At 51.2% G+C, this 15,000-nt stretch overlaps 3 protein-coding genes across 3 annotated transcripts in view; all 3 read left to right on the forward strand.

Moving 5' to 3' along the window:
* Positions 1-127: 127 nt before the first annotated feature.
* On the forward strand, positions 128-3,816 carry LOC116679136 (uncharacterized). The gene is made up of 8 exons (XM_032508830.1): positions 128-155; positions 1,130-1,252; positions 1,477-1,604; positions 1,873-2,013; positions 2,659-2,736; positions 3,032-3,202; positions 3,427-3,523; positions 3,627-3,816. The coding sequence occupies exons 1-8, from the start codon at positions 128-130 to the stop codon at positions 3,677-3,679; spliced, it is 819 nt and encodes a 272-aa protein (XP_032364721.1). The 3' UTR covers positions 3,680-3,816.
* Positions 3,692-7,571, forward strand: LOC116679131 (uncharacterized). Its single transcript, XM_032508828.1, has 9 exons — positions 3,692-3,848; positions 4,365-4,459; positions 5,115-5,280; positions 5,759-5,763; positions 5,850-5,966; positions 6,216-6,333; positions 6,724-6,932; positions 7,158-7,275; positions 7,399-7,571. The coding sequence occupies exons 1-9, from the start codon at positions 3,692-3,694 to the stop codon at positions 7,569-7,571; spliced, it is 1,158 nt and encodes a 385-aa protein (XP_032364719.1).
* Positions 7,572-12,309: 4,738 nt separating this feature from the next.
* xrcc3 (X-ray repair complementing defective repair in Chinese hamster cells 3) overlaps positions 12,310-15,000 on the forward strand; it is an 8,137-nt gene continuing 5,446 nt past the window's right edge. Inside the window, exons 1-2 of the mRNA XM_032508829.1 lie at positions 12,310-12,443; positions 12,975-13,112. Coding sequence (XP_032364720.1) covers positions 12,389-12,443; positions 12,975-13,112 — 193 coding nt within the window. The 5' untranslated portion in view covers positions 12,310-12,388. The remainder of the gene's footprint in view (positions 12,444-12,974; positions 13,113-15,000) is intronic.

The raw sequence follows: 15,000 nt of genomic DNA on the forward strand, positions 1-15,000 counted from the left end.
AAGAAGGAAACCTCAGGTGTAAGCAGACTCAACCAGCCTCAGGTGTGACTGCTGTGATCAGCTCACCTGGTGCAGAGGAGAAGCTTTTTACTCTCGAGACACGCAGAGACACTTTCTGCAGCTCAACATGGGGACGGCTGCTCTCCTCTTCTTCGGTAAGTCACCATTATTATTATTAGTATATGATTAGGGTCTGTAACCCAACATACTGTTTATATATATTTAAAATTATAACAGACTGGGTTATATATTTAACAAAGTTTGCTGGCTCAGTGAACCCACCAGGCTCCATGTAAATAAACGGTAATTTTAGCATTGTGTTACACACTTGTTCAGAGTCCACAGAACCAAATAAAACCCGAAACGCTGGGTTCTGGTTTTCTCTCCGCTTTCCCAAGCATCCCAACTCTGGTGTTGGTAGAAATAAACACCGAGTTTAGCCATGGTACACGAGACCAGGGTCGGCTCTATTCACGCTAAAGTACTGTTTTATAAATGGAGGATGGTGGGTTCAGCGCTAACTAGCGTAGCTGTTTCTGGGAAACCGGTCTTAGATTATTAAAAGGTCTCTGGAGGGTTAAACACGTCTCACTATTAAGTTTTAAGCTGTTTTTGTTAGTTGGATGTGAACCAAGTCGTAGGCACACTGATTAAACCTCTAGTGGACTTTAGAGTCAGAATAAGTCGTCGTTAGGCCTTCAAACCAGGAAGTCCATGTGGATCCAGAAGGATAAAAATGAAGGCGTTAATGATCCTTGTTGGGGGGCGGGGGGGGGGGCAGTAGGGAGTGTGATTGTAGCCGGAGGGTTGCTGTTCATGTCCCTGTACGAAAGGTGCACTGGTGGCAGGAGAGGAGCCGGTTTACCTCCTGGGCACTACCCGGGGATCTGGAGCAAGGCACCGAACCCCCACCTGCTCCGGGCTCTGGTCCAGCTGGCAGCCCCCCCCCCTCTCTGTCTGACTGATAATATCAGATTAATTTAATAAAGTAATCTGATTACATTTCTCTCCAGACTCGTGCTCATCTGCTGCCAGTTCACAGAGATATCTTCAGCCGAAGGTAGTCTTATTATTATTATTATTATTATTATTATCGACTCTCGGGTCTTAATTGGTAATTAATTGGAAGTCTTAATTAGAAATCTGAACAGTCATGTCCTTTCAGAGGACTCTGTGGTGGAGTCAGAGTGTCGGGACCGGTACCTCTGGATCCACGTCCGCTCGGCCCAGACTCCTCGCTTCCAGGTCAAAGGTCAGGTCTGCTTTACCCTTGTTGGTCCCCCTGTCCACCTACCTGTCCACCTGTCCAGGTTCTGCACGGTAAGGGGGAGAGATTTCTGTCCCTGACGACGCACGGCGTCCCCCCAGAATCGGCACCTGCACAATGTGTCCCCCTGCCCTGTAACCCCTGTCTGTCCCCCTGCCCTGTAACCCCTGTCTGTCCCCTGCCCTGTAACCCTGTCTGTCCCTCTGTAGATGGAAGTGGCGTCCACGCTCTCATCGAGCCGCTGGCGTCCCGCTGCGGTTACACCATCAGCACCTTCAGGATGGACGGCTTCACCACCTTCAGGGCTTCGTACTACTCCTGCTTCACCCAGAACCAGGTACCTGCACCAGGGCACTTTAGAGCTTCAGGTGTACGCTGTATAGACCTGAAGCTCCCTCCTGACGGGTTGGTGGAGTCTCCTGAGACGTTCTCAGCCTCCCAGGACCGTTGGATTGGTTCAGAGAGCCTTTCTTCCCCTATCCCAGAATGAATTTGGGTGCCAGATCTTACACCAAAAGCATAGCAGGGGTTCAACGCCCCCCCACCCCCGGGTCATGTAGGTCCAGGTGTCCACGTTGAGTCCCGTCTGGTTTTGCTTGTTTCAGAACGACGAGGTGTTCACCTTCAGCTTCAACGTGTTCGTGAGCGACGCTGGGGGAACGTGGACCAGCCGGCCGGTCTCTGCCGTCTGTTCTGGTCTGACCTGGACTCACAGAGAGGTCATCTGCGAGGAGGACTACATGGAGGTCAGTTCCTGAAACCAACCTGGGTCTAAACTGCCTGAAAGCTGAGTCCCAAGACTGTCTGGATGGGAAGCTTAGCTTCTGTCCCGCTACATGGGTGCAGACTGGATTTCATTTAGTGATATTCTAGAAATGCTGAGTTATGATGTATCAACATTGTGATATGAGACGAGATTTGTCTTAATTTTAGATATTGTGATATGACACAAGTGTCTTTTCCTGGTTTTAAATGCTGCATTCCAGTGAAGTGATGTCACTTCCTGAGACAGTTGTATTATTGGCCTCTTCCCCACGTGGTCTGTATGTCCACCTTACTGAAGATTATTATCTCAGATCTAAGTGGGAAGATATTTTGTCAAAGCATCAGTTGTCAAAACCTACAATATCAATATTTGGTGAAGAATATTGTGATATCTGATTTTCTCCATGTCTCATCATAACTGAGATATCTGATTTTCTCCATGTCTCATCCATAACTGAGATATCTGATTTTCTCCATGTCTCATCATAACTGAGATATCTGATTTTCTCCATGTCTCATCATAACTGAGATATCTGATTTTCTCCATGTCTCATCATAACTGAGAGATATATTTTTGCTGCTGAGTGTAAAGTATTAAAGGTTGTCCCATCTCCTGATGTGGACAGGTGAACGTGGACAGAGAGTCGTCGTGTGGAGGTCAGCGGGGGGACAGTGGAGAGATGTGGCACGCGGCCTTTTCTCAGGTAAAACACCTAATCAACCCTGGTCTGTAGCCATGGATACGGTGTAGATTCAGGGGCCATTCTGCCCCACACTTAATTTCCTACTTAAGCTCTCAAACTTATGTTAAAACTGCTTTTACGTTTTAATAAAGGATAAATATAAAGTGGCGAGTATGCAAAATGCTGTGAATTCAGGGTGGTTTAGGCTTTTGGAAGAAAGTGATCTTGAGTCCTAGTCCTTGCTCTGATGCACCATGTAGCCCCCCCACCCCCCAGGACAGCAGGTCACCCAGATGTCTGTTTTTGTGGCGTTCAGGCGCAGAGGACGGCGAGTTCTGTGTGGCAGCTGATGTTCCTGCAGAGTGATGGACGGGTGTCTTCCATGTCCATCAGTGAAGCCCAGCGGGGGGGCTACAGCCTGGTGGCGGGCGCCCAGAGGGTGGCGCTCCGCTCGCCGTACAAACAGCCGCATGCCGAGCTGAGCACGGTGGGTCACAAATCTGTCATTCGTTCATCCAATCACCTGAGAATTTATGTGGCGTGTCTTTGGAATATACTGCGGGAGCTGATGAAGGGTTTGTGACTACGGGGGAACCAGACCTCCCAGACTCAATGGACCCTGATTCAGGAGACCAAAGGTCACTGAGAGGCTGAGACTCTAAAGCCCTGGAGCAGTTCCTGTGTATGTAACATCTTGTGTTTCGTTGTCAGGTGGAAGGCGTCCCTGTGGAGGTGCTCCGGGTTTCTCTGTTCTTTAAAAAGAAGCTGACGGTGATGATGATCGACGTGTCCATGGCCTGCACAGTCAGTAAGTTCTGGACGGGTAGATTCTTCTTCAGGGGTAGATTTAGGGTAGATTCTCCTGGACTGGCAAGTTGTTCTGGACTTACAGTGACTCTGTTGATTCTCAGATTCGGGTTCTTTTGACGGCGCCCGGCTGCTGTGGGACGTCCCGCGGTCATGACCCCGCTGGTCGATGAGGGAGCAGTGTTTGAAAGCCGGACCCTCGGCCTGGGGCTGGAGGGGGTTCTTCTGGACGAACGCACCGCCACAACCAAAGGATTCAGCGTGGTCAAACGAGGCCGTTGATCCAGATCGGAGTTCCTTTCGGGGCGGAGGGCGGCTACAGAAAGGTACAGCCCGTCCACGGGGACAAGCTTGAAAACCATTTGGTTGTGAGCAACAAACACAGTCCAACAAGGCCTGATGTCCTGCTAGACCAGCAGACTACAGCAGCAGAACTGCAATGATTGGTCGACTGATTCATTAGGCGACCTATAGGAAAACAATCGCCAATGCAAGCGTGTCCGATATAGGGGTCGGGGGGGGGGAATCCATACAGCATAGTATCACTAAATTTTCAGTGGTGATACTGTATCAATACACAGGTGCCAAGTATCGATCTTTTATTTATTAAATATTATGCATGTTGGTCAGTTTGTCCCATTGTGCAGCACTTAAGTCACCGATCCATTCGAGAACCTTTTCTGAGGGTTAGAAAAATCTGAATTTTGATGAAGACCGTCCATAAACGGATCTTTAACACCTACAGTCTTTCCACCATTGATGGAGGAAAGCGTCCTTTCAACAAACGTGTTGGGGCTTAGTTCTTAATGTGAATATTAACGTGGTGCATTATAAAATATGAGGTTGGTTCTTGTTGGACAACTTACAGCAGAAGTCCACGGTAACCTGGGACTGGGTGTTTCTAGAACCTGATGGCAATGAGACACCATCGAGGCAGGTCTGGTGCTTGTTTGGAGTCGGTGCCAAATACCAAACCGGTTCATTGCTTTTCCACCCAAAGAAACCAGGTTCCAACTCAGCGCTGGTCTATAGATTAGAACCGGTTACGTCGGGTGCTGCGCCGGGACTATCGTGTTTTTAAAAATGGCGTCCCGAAGTTTTTTTTTTTTTTTTTTTTTTTTTTTTTTTTTTTTAACACGGGTTACCCATAGACAGCTGTTAGCTTTGGACAAGGATGGGGGACGTCTGGCTCTGTGCCCTCCTCAGAATCCAGAATAAACTTGATGCAGCTGTGCAACCGAGCTGGTCTTTGAGGCTACAGCGTGAGATGTTTGGACCATTGGGTACAGGGTTACAGAGTGTGGCCCAGCTGATAAACATGGAAAAATTAAAAATGACCAGGACCCAAAACAAGCGAAGCGGTAGCAGCGGTCAGCAAAGACCCAAATATTTTGACATGGCTCTCAGCTGTGGAGGATCGAGCTGGTTCTCAGATCACTGGTGACTAGAACCACACCAGACTGACATAAGAACCAGAACCGGGTTATCCTTAGTGGAAAACATGTGTTAGGGTTATTGTTTTTGCATTTTCACCCTCTTCTGGAAAATATTGTGCAGATTGCTGATGAAAATGTTGGTTTCCTTGTCTGTAGAGTTGGGTGGTGAACAACGTGTACAAGGAGACGTACGTGATCTTCCTGCTCTACCAACACGTCTTCTCTCTGCTGTACGAAGACGGGAGCAGCATCGACACCAGGCACCGCATGCTCCGAGTCCTCGACACGCCGCTGCTCTGCCGTCCACCCTTCCACCTGGACAGTAAGTCCCCAGTTGACCCCCCCCCCCGACAGTAAGTCCCCAGTTGACCTCCCCCCCCCCCCCGACAGTAAGTCCCCAGTTGACCTCCCCCCCCCCCGACAGTAAGTCAGCCAGTTGACCTCCCCCCCCGACAGTGAGTCAGCCAGTTGACCTCCCCCCCCCCCGACAGTAAGTCAGCCAGTTGACCTCCCCCCCCCCCCGACAGTAAGTCAGCCAGTTGACCTCCCCCCCCCCGACAGTAAGTCAGCCAGTTGACCTCCCCCCCCCCCGACAGTAAGTCAGCCAGTTGACCTCCCCCCCCCCCGACAGTAAGTCAGCCAGTTGACACCCCCCCGACAGTAAGTCAGTCAGTTGACACCCCCCCCTCAAGCGCTGAGAACTGTTGTGATTGACAAGAAATTAATTTAAAATTGATTATCCTAATCAAGATGTCCTCTGTCCTGTCTCATCTGCTCCTGATTTGGGTTCCTTCCCGTAGAGACCGTAAGCGATGACCGCGTGTTCAGAGTCTACCTGGGGAACATCCCGGCTGATGTGACGATGGAGGACGTCCATATCACGGTAACCAGATGGAGACGACACAGAGCACCAAGGGGGGCTTCAGCATCCGTCCCGTCCTTCACGCCAACGGCAGCCGGGCCTACGAACTTCGGCTGCCCTTCCAGAACCCGGCCGTCCGCTGGACGGTGAGGACTTCCACGCAACCAGTTTGACAGTTTACCCAGGATTTAGCCTGTCCCCGGCCTGAAGTCAGGTCGGCTGGGTTAGTGGTGCAGGATTTAGCCTGTCCCCGGCCTGGAGTTTAGTGGAGGGTAGCTAAGCTGGTTTAGTGGTGCCAGTTTTTATCGATCCTATTGGCTATGAACTACGTACCCCTTTGATTCCCAATGCTTTTTCAAATGTAACACTACTCATTTTATATTTCCCTCCAACAGTACGTGGGTCAGGGTGTGGTGCAGTACTCCATCGATGTCAACTACACACTTACCATCGTGCCTCAGAAAGACTCGTACTACCACCTCACGTCCATCAAGGCACAAGCATTAAACATGTGTAAGTACATCTGTTCTGGTCAGGTCTACAGAAACCGCTCTAGTGGTATTGAATGAAAACGGTTTTATGGAAACAGTGAAATTTGAATTTCATGAATATGATAAACGCTGATGGAAACCTTATAATCCAAATAATGAAATCGCATTTTGATCGTGTGATGCTGTCCCACGTTGATCGTGTGATGCTGTCCCATAGTGATCGTGTGATGCTGTCCCACGTTGATCGTGTGATGGTAGACGTCGTGTGATTCAGTGTAAATTAATGGAAACACTTTAAAATGTCTCCAACCAATCAGATGTCCCAGTCTGGCCCTAGAACAGCGTGTGATGTCATCACCACAGGTTCTAATTGGCTGTAAAGCCACTGAGACGTTGTGTTTCTCCTGTGCAGTTCCTCCAGAGATCACGGCTCAGTGTTCGGACGGAGGAATCACCTTCACCGTGGTCGTACCGCCACACGCAGAGAGTATCTGGGAGGTGGGCGTCGGCCACGAGCCTCTGACCTCACAACTGGCCGCCCAAAGAGGGTACCGCCTTCACAGAGACTCCTTCAGGACCACGCTGGAAATCCCGGTGTTCTCCGTCGGATACACCTACGACGTAAGAGTCCACGAATTATCAGAATGTCAACATGTCCCAGTTTCCTGCTGAATTAGTTAGGCCAGGGTGGTGGGGTGATGGTTTCAGGCCCTGGGGCCAGGAACCATCTTGGTCTTAATGTAGCCGGTGGCATGCATCTGAACATGTTGAGCCCAGCTGAGTATTTAAGTAGTTCCAGTAAATGAGAGTGTAGAAGTGTCTGATCCGGTCCTGTTTCATTTCCAGGATGTCACACTGTCAAACTTTTACGGGACATTTCGGCTTCTTCTGAGAGACTCCAAAACGTTAGAGGTCCAGACATCCACCTCCAAACGCTGCATCTTCAAGACCGAGGACATGATAGGTAATATTTTCATATTCAGAATATTGATGTGCATGCGCCTCCGGTCTGTTTCTCAGTCTATGTCCCCCACTGTCCCCCCTGTCTCTTTGTCCCGTCATAATCGATGTTTCCTGGGGGGGTCAGTTTGCTCAGCAGACGGGACCATGGCGGTGGTCACCACGCCCACCTCCACCTGGCCCTCAGTGCACCCGGACACCACCACGCTGCTGGACCCAGCTGCAAGCCCAGAGAGACGGACGCAGCCAGAGTCCTGTTTGTCTTCAAGTTGGACTCCTGCGGGACTAGAGCTCTGGTGAGACCCAGAACACTGGAAACATGTTCAACTACGGATATAACTACAGGGATGAGGTCCACACACACACCGCTACAGGGATGAGGTCCACACACACCGCTACAGGGATGAGGTCCACACACACCGCTACAGGGATGAGGTCCACACACACGGCTACAGGGATGAGGTCCACACACACGGCTACAGGGATGAGGTCCACACACACGGCTACAGGGATGAGGTCCACACACACGGCTACAGGGATGAGGTCCACACACACGGCTACAGGGATGAGGTCCACACACACGGCTACAGGGATGAGGTCCACACACACGGCTACAGGGATGAGGTCCACACACACGGCTACAGGGATGAGGTCCACACACACGGCTACAGGGATGAGGTCCACACACACGGCTACAGGGATGAGGTCCACACACACGGCTACAGGGATGAGGTCCACACACACGGCTACAGGGATGAGGTCCACACACACGGCTACAGGGATGAGGTCCACACACACGGCTACAGGGATGAGGTCCACACACACGGCTACAGGGATGAGGTCCACACACACGGCTACAGGGATGAGGTCCACACACCGCTACAGGGATAATTGTACACAACTACAGGCGGATATGTCCATGAGTGAAGTTGTAACTGATGTCCCCCAGGCCGCGGAGTCCTACATGGTTTATGAGAACGAGATCGTCCACGACAGACAGCTGATCTCAGACGGACCGAACCTGATCTCCAGGGAGTCCCAGTTCAAGTGAGGAATACCTCAAAATACTGGGGTCAGTAGGGGGGCTGGACTAGTAGCTGGAGAGGTGCCCAGGTACCTCATGGGCAGCATGTGGCCCCCCCCTCTGACATCTCATTAGTGCATGTTTACAACCTCAGCATTATTATTATTATTATTATTATTATTATTATTATTATTATTATTATTATTATTATTATTATTATTAAACAGGTTGACGGTGCGGTGCTTCTATCCACTCGGCGGGGTCAACAGACTGTCTGTTAATCGATCCTTCAAATCAGAGACACCGGGATTTGGTTCAGTGAAAGTCTTCAAGAGCCTCAAAGGTTCCAGTGAGTACCATTGGTCTGGGGGGGAACCCATCCTGTTCCCATGGATACAGCTTAGAGGAAGATTGTCTTTTCAGAATAAAGGTAAAATACTGAACCCAGTTCATATTAAAATCTTTTTTTTTTTTTTTTGTCCAGCAGATCCAGTCCCTGCCGAAGACTGTTCACGTCAGGTTTCTGGGAACATCCCGAGTAACAAGGTCAACCAAGCAGGGGGGGTCCTGCCTCTCTCAGGCCACTGGCCTAGGCCCAAACCTGGACCCAGCCACTTCATCACAGTACCAGGAGCACCCAACAAGCTGCTCTCAGTCTCCCAAAAGCTCACGAACTCTCATCTTTCTCCTTCTCAAATCATCGGTACCCAGCAAGTCCCAGGGTCTGTTTCTCAGAAAAAGAACCAGCAAGTATTTGGGTTTTCAGACCTCCCCCCACACGGTCCCCGATACCAGCAGTCACCAGACAAAAGCGCCCAGCTGTCCAACCCCCGCCCCCGTAGCTTCAACTTTGTACAAGCAAGAGAAGAAAATTCTGGGCTAACTAATAAAAACCTGGCTTTGGGCTTGAGTTCTTCCAGGATCCCTATTCTCCAGTTGGGGGAGAGTTGGACAGTGGTCTGGGAAGATCTGATCCCACTGGGACACCCCAGGGTGCAAAGGCATCGGTTAGTGTCTGGCACTCTAGCCTATCGGGGGACAAGCTTACTCAGGGCCCCGGCGGCATCATTAAGCCACATGAAGACCAGCAGAGTCTGAAGCGTTCTCCTGGCGTGCCAGACAGGACGTGGCAATACAAGAAACACCTGGATCCGAGTCTCTCAGCTGCAGGACAGGAAGTGCCTGATGTAGGACAGGAAGTGCCAAACCGTAAAGACAGAGCTGGGAACCAGCCTCAAAGTCAGAACCATTGGTTTCAAACCTCTCGACTTCATCCAGCTCCGCTCAGCGCAGAACTACCCAACGTTGACACCAAGCACCCCGGCGCCGCCAACACACCGGCGTCTGAACCGGCATCTGCTGCAACCGGCCAGGTTGACCCAAACCCGGAAGGATCAGGAACCGTTGAACGGAGGGAGACGGATCGGTCACGAGTGCAGACCATCAGAGTCAAACCTCCGAGCAGTTTTTTCCCTTCTGGACTTCAGTTCAACCAACAGGAAGTGGGTCCTCTGTACCCCAACCAGCAGAAACGGGTCCAGTCTATATCTGAAACCAGAAACGGGGAAGGACAGGAATCTTCTCCAAGAAACGTCCCTCAGACAGGTAGGGAAGAGAATCGGATCTGTATTTATCTCTATCATTGCTGCTTGCAACTTGGATTATGAGTCACGACTAAGTCTTGGTTTCTGTTTCCGTCCTCCTGTAGGAGGGCCGACCTTCCAACTCGGTCCCAGCCTCTCAGGAAGACTCCAAACCTCGGACCAACCCAACCTGCAGAACTTCAGCGTCCCGACCTCTGGGGGGGCCGGGTCCACTGGGTCTGACCCAGATCTCGCCGGGTCGGACTGTGGTGCTCAGTACGGAGCCAGTGATCACCAAGGCATCCTGAGAGGTCCGGGCTCCTCAGGAACCAGAGTCCGACCAACTAAGGATTTTTAAGGCCGATACAAATATTTGGTTATTTAAAAATGCTAAATGCCGAGAGATGAATAAACACGCATACGTACAGTAGAGATGGATATTTATTTTCTAAATTGTAGCGAGCCCTCTGCGAAGACGGCGACTCTCATAACATGGTTGATGTCCGTTTTCATTTTTAAAATATTATCAGAATCATTTGTCACTATAAATGATTCTGATGGAAGAATATTTAAAAAACATTAATCTACCATTAGAAATGCCAAATACAGATATATTGGTCTGGCTCTAGAAGGACCCCCCCCCCCCCCCACACACACACACACACACACTTATATTGGCATGTTTCTGTCCTCACAGGTAACCTGGTCCCCGGGTGAAGACCAGGACTCTGTCTGCAGGACTTGATTCAATAAAGCTTCAGTTTGTTCACATTCAGCTGTCTGAGTCGTGCTGTTCAGGTTTCAACCACAACGAAGCAGAAATGAAACCGTTTGATCTGAGCGTGCTTCTGACGAAGAAGATGGCTGCTACGAACTAGAGAACGGAAGGGACTTCCCAGAAGCCAAAACATTTCTTTAAACCGTCAAATCTGCATATGAAGATTGCCAGACTCGAGTCAAATCTGTAGTTTTAGTGTTTTTGACGCGTGTGTAGACCAGTTTTCGTGGTCTGAGTTTTTGACGCGTGTAGACCAGTTTTCGTGGTCAGAAGTGTGTTTTTGACGCGTGTAGACCAGTTGTTGCGTCTCACCGTCGGCGGAGACAAACTGTCCCACAGCAGACGAGACTCCTCCGCTTCCCTCCACGAACTGGACCTCAGAGACGATGATGTTGTCCTCCAGGACCGAGCCACAGCCGGTGCACACGGCGCTGCCCCGGGCCTGGTCCACGTCAATGTCGGCCCCGCCGCAGGTCTTGCACACCCGGGGGCTCATGGTGGGGTCAGAGGTCACTGGTCTACGGGAACAAATCGTAAAGTTATGGTTAAATATTAACAACTCTTTTTGATAGCTCTGCAAACCACTGGTGTTCTTTCACTGAGCTTCATGAGGTAGTCCCTGATATGGTCTCCACCCCCCCCCCCTGGTGTTCTTTCAATGAGCTTCATGAGGTAGTCCCTGATATGGTCTCCCCCCCCCCCCCTGGTGTTCTTTTCAATGAGCTTCATGAGGTAGTCCCTGATATGGTCTCCCCCCCCCCCGGTGTTCTTTCACTGAGCTTCATGAGGTAGTCCCTGATATGGTCTCCACCCCCCCTGGTGTTCTTTCAATGAGCTTCATGAGGTAGTCCCTGATATGGTCTCCCCCCCCCCCTGGTGTTCTTTCAATGAGCTTCATGAGGTAGTCCCTGATATGGTCTCCACCCCCCCCCCCCCCCCCTGGTGTTCTTTCATGAGCTTCATGAGGTAGTCCCTGATATGGTCACCGAGGCCGGTTAGTCATTAGTTAGGGTTGATATTGGACCTTATTAGTTAATACTAGTTAATACTAGTTAACACTAGTTAATACTAGTTAATAGAGGACTCACCACTAACGGAACCACCAAGGCCGGTTTCGCGGTCAGAAACACGTCGGAGCCGGTAGTGTCTCCAGATTTAATATCCGGTTTAATCCATGTTGTCCTCCAGTCAGACAGACGGTTAACCGGGTATTTAACCGGTTATTTAACGGTTAATTATTGTTTTATTAACCGATCACTGGGCATTGTTAGGCTGCTTCGTCTTCACGAATGTGTTTTGTTTTCTTCCTGAGACGCAGCGCGCTGACGTCACTGGGTCTGGAGATCACGCGGAGTTGGGGGGGGGGGGTGTTGATCGATGTCGAGAGGAATTACAAACCGTATTGAAAGTTTTTAAGTTTACATTACGTGTTTTAGTTATGAAGTAAAAAGCATACAGGTTGATATATAAGAAAATAAACTGGATTTACATTTAACCCGGGACCAGCCACCCCCGCCTAACCGGATAAATGGTTCCTTCCAGGCGTAGCGTGATGACGTGTCGCATTCTGGCGGGTATTTCATGTGTGAAGTTACGGGCTGAAACTATAGACAGGCCGAAACAAGCAGAACTCATTATTATTATTATAATTAGTGAATTACCCAGTGTAGTGAGTTGTTGTCGCCGTGTGAGAGTGGAGCAGCGGCGGGGACAGCATGTCCGCAGCGGGGACATGGACTGGGACCAACTGGAGCTCCACCCCCGGATCATAGCGTCCGTTAGGAAAGGTAAGCGAGCCCGTGCACCAGGCTTCACTCAGAAATATCACAATTTAACATTTCATCGCTCACCATAAACTGTAATAACAATATATGACACAAACTAACACTTTGTCTTAAGATATATGTTGTAATAGTGTAATCGGCCATCATAAAGTGTATATAACTAGATGTCCTGTACGTTAAATCCTCTTCTAGATGTAACGTTCAGACCTTAAACGTCGGTAAGGCCGTGTAGACTATAGACGGAGCTCCTTTCAGATTAACCACACTTTAATGTTTTATCGAATATTTTCAAATGTATTTATCAAATAACCATTTATGAACACATTGTTCTAAACTAAATGTTTTAGTACTACTATCGGCGCTACTCTATCTTACATGTATTTCGGGGAAAGATATGTGGATTAGTTTTAACTTGGTAATGTCGGGGCTTACGTCAGATGAAGCATATGTTAGCCACGTTAAAACAGTAACATTTATTATGGAATTTGGTTGGATCTTCATTAAACTGTAAAATATGCCCCCCTTCCCCCCCAGTGAAACTGAAGTCTTTGAGGGAGGTGTTGTGTGTTTCTGGTCCAGACCTGCAGAGGCTCACCGGTCTGTCCCGCGTAGACGTCCATCAGCTGCAGACCGCTGCTGCCACTGCCTGCAGACGCAGCCCCCCCACCCCAGGTCAGTTATTACCCCCCCCAGGTTAGTTATACCCCCACACCCCAGGTCAGTTATTACCCCCCCCCCAGGTTAGTTATACCCCCACACCCAGGTCAGTCATACAGGTCTGATTGGTTACAGAGTGATGTAACTAACGTGTGTGTGTGTGTGTGTGTGTGTGTGTGTGTGTGTGTGTGTGTGTGTGTGTGTGTGTGTGTGTGTGTGTGTGGTGTGTGTATAGCCATCTTGCTGCAGCATGGAGACTCTGGTCTCAGACTGAGTCTGGGGTGTCCTGTCTGGACCAGCTGCTGCGGGGGGTCTTCCTGTGGGGCGGGTCAGCGAGCTGTCTGGAGAGAGTGGAGCAGGGAAGACCCAGCTGGCCCTGCAGCTGTGTCTATCAGTCCAGTACCCGTCCAGCAGGGGGGCCTGGACTCAGGTCAGTACCCAGGGGGTGGACTCAGGTCAGTACCCGGTCCAGCAGGGGGCCTGGACTCAGGTCAGTACCCAGGGGGGTGGACTCAGGTCAGTACCCGGTCCAGCAGGGGGCCTGGACTCAGGTCCGTACCCAGGGGGGCTGGACTCATGTCAGTAACCCAGACACTCTTTGTGTCTTAAGGAGCGCTGCGTTCGCTGCCACTCTGTAACTCTGTGTTTCTGTGAGAGCGCTGCGTTCGCTGCCACCCTGTAACTCTGTGAGAGCGCTGCGTTCGCTGCCACCCTGTAACTCTGTGAGAGCGCTGCGTTCGCTGCCACTCTGTAACTCTGTTTCTGTGAGAGCGCTGCGTTCGCTGCCACCCTGTAACTCTGTGGGAGCGCTGCGTTCGCTGCCACCCTGTAACTCTGTAGGAGCGCTGCGTTCGCTGCCACCCTGTAACTCTTTGTGTCTGTGGGAGCGCTGCGTTCGCTGCCACCCTGTAACTCTGTGGGTCTGTAGGAGCGCTGCGTTTGCTGCCACCCTGTATCTCTGTGTGTCTGTAGGAGCGCTGCGTTCGCTGCCGCCCTGTATCTCTGTGTGTCTGTAGGAGCGCTGCGTTCGCTGCCGCCCTGTATCTCTGTGTGTCTGTAGGAGCGCTGCGTTCGCTGCCGCCCTGTATCTCTGTGTGTCTGTAGGAGCGCTGCGTTCGCTGCCGCCCTGTATCTCTGTGTGTCTGTAGGAGCGCTGCGTTCGCTGCCGCCCTGTATCTCTGTGTGTCTGTGGGAGCGCTGCGTTCGCTGCCGCCCTGTATCTCTGTGTGTCTGTGGGAGCGCTGCGTTCGCTGCCGCCCTGTATCTCTGTGTGTCTGTGGGAGCGCTGCGTTCGCTGCCGCCCTGTATCTCTGTGTGTCTGTGGGAGCGCTGCGTTCGCTGCCGCCCTGTATCTCTGTGTGTCTGTGGGAGCGCTGCGTTCGCTGCCGCCCTGTATCTCTGTGTGTCTGTGGGAGCGCTGCGTTCGCTGCCGCCCTGTATCTCTGTGTGTCTGTGGGAGCGCTGCGTTCGCTGCCGCCCTGTATCTCTGTGTGTCTGTGGGAGCGCTGCGTTCGCTGCCGCCCTGTATCTCTGTGTGTCTGTGGGAGCGCTGCGTTCGCTGCCGCCCTGTATCTCTGTGTGTCTGTGGGAGCGCTGCGTTCGCTGCCGCCCTGTATCTCTGTGTGTCTGTGGGAGCGCTGCGTTCGCTGCCGCCCTGTATCTCTGTGTGTCTGTGGGAGCGCTGCGTTCGCTGCCGCCCTGTATCTCTGTGTGTCTGTGGGAGCGCTGCGTTCGCTGCCGCCCTGTATCTCTGTGTGTCTGTGGGAGCGCTGCGTTCGCTGCCGCCCTGTATCTCTGTGTGTCTGTGGGAGCGCTGCGTTCGCTGCCGCCCTGTATCTCTGTGTGTCTGTGGGAGCGCTGCGTTCGCTGCCGCCCTGTATCTCTGTGTGTCTGTGGGAGCGCT

The sequence above is a fragment of the Etheostoma spectabile genome, unplaced genomic scaffold, assembly GCF_008692095.1.
Source record: "Etheostoma spectabile isolate EspeVRDwgs_2016 unplaced genomic scaffold, UIUC_Espe_1.0 scaffold00009535, whole genome shotgun sequence".
Lineage (NCBI taxonomy): Eukaryota > Metazoa > Chordata > Actinopteri > Perciformes > Percidae > Etheostoma > Etheostoma spectabile.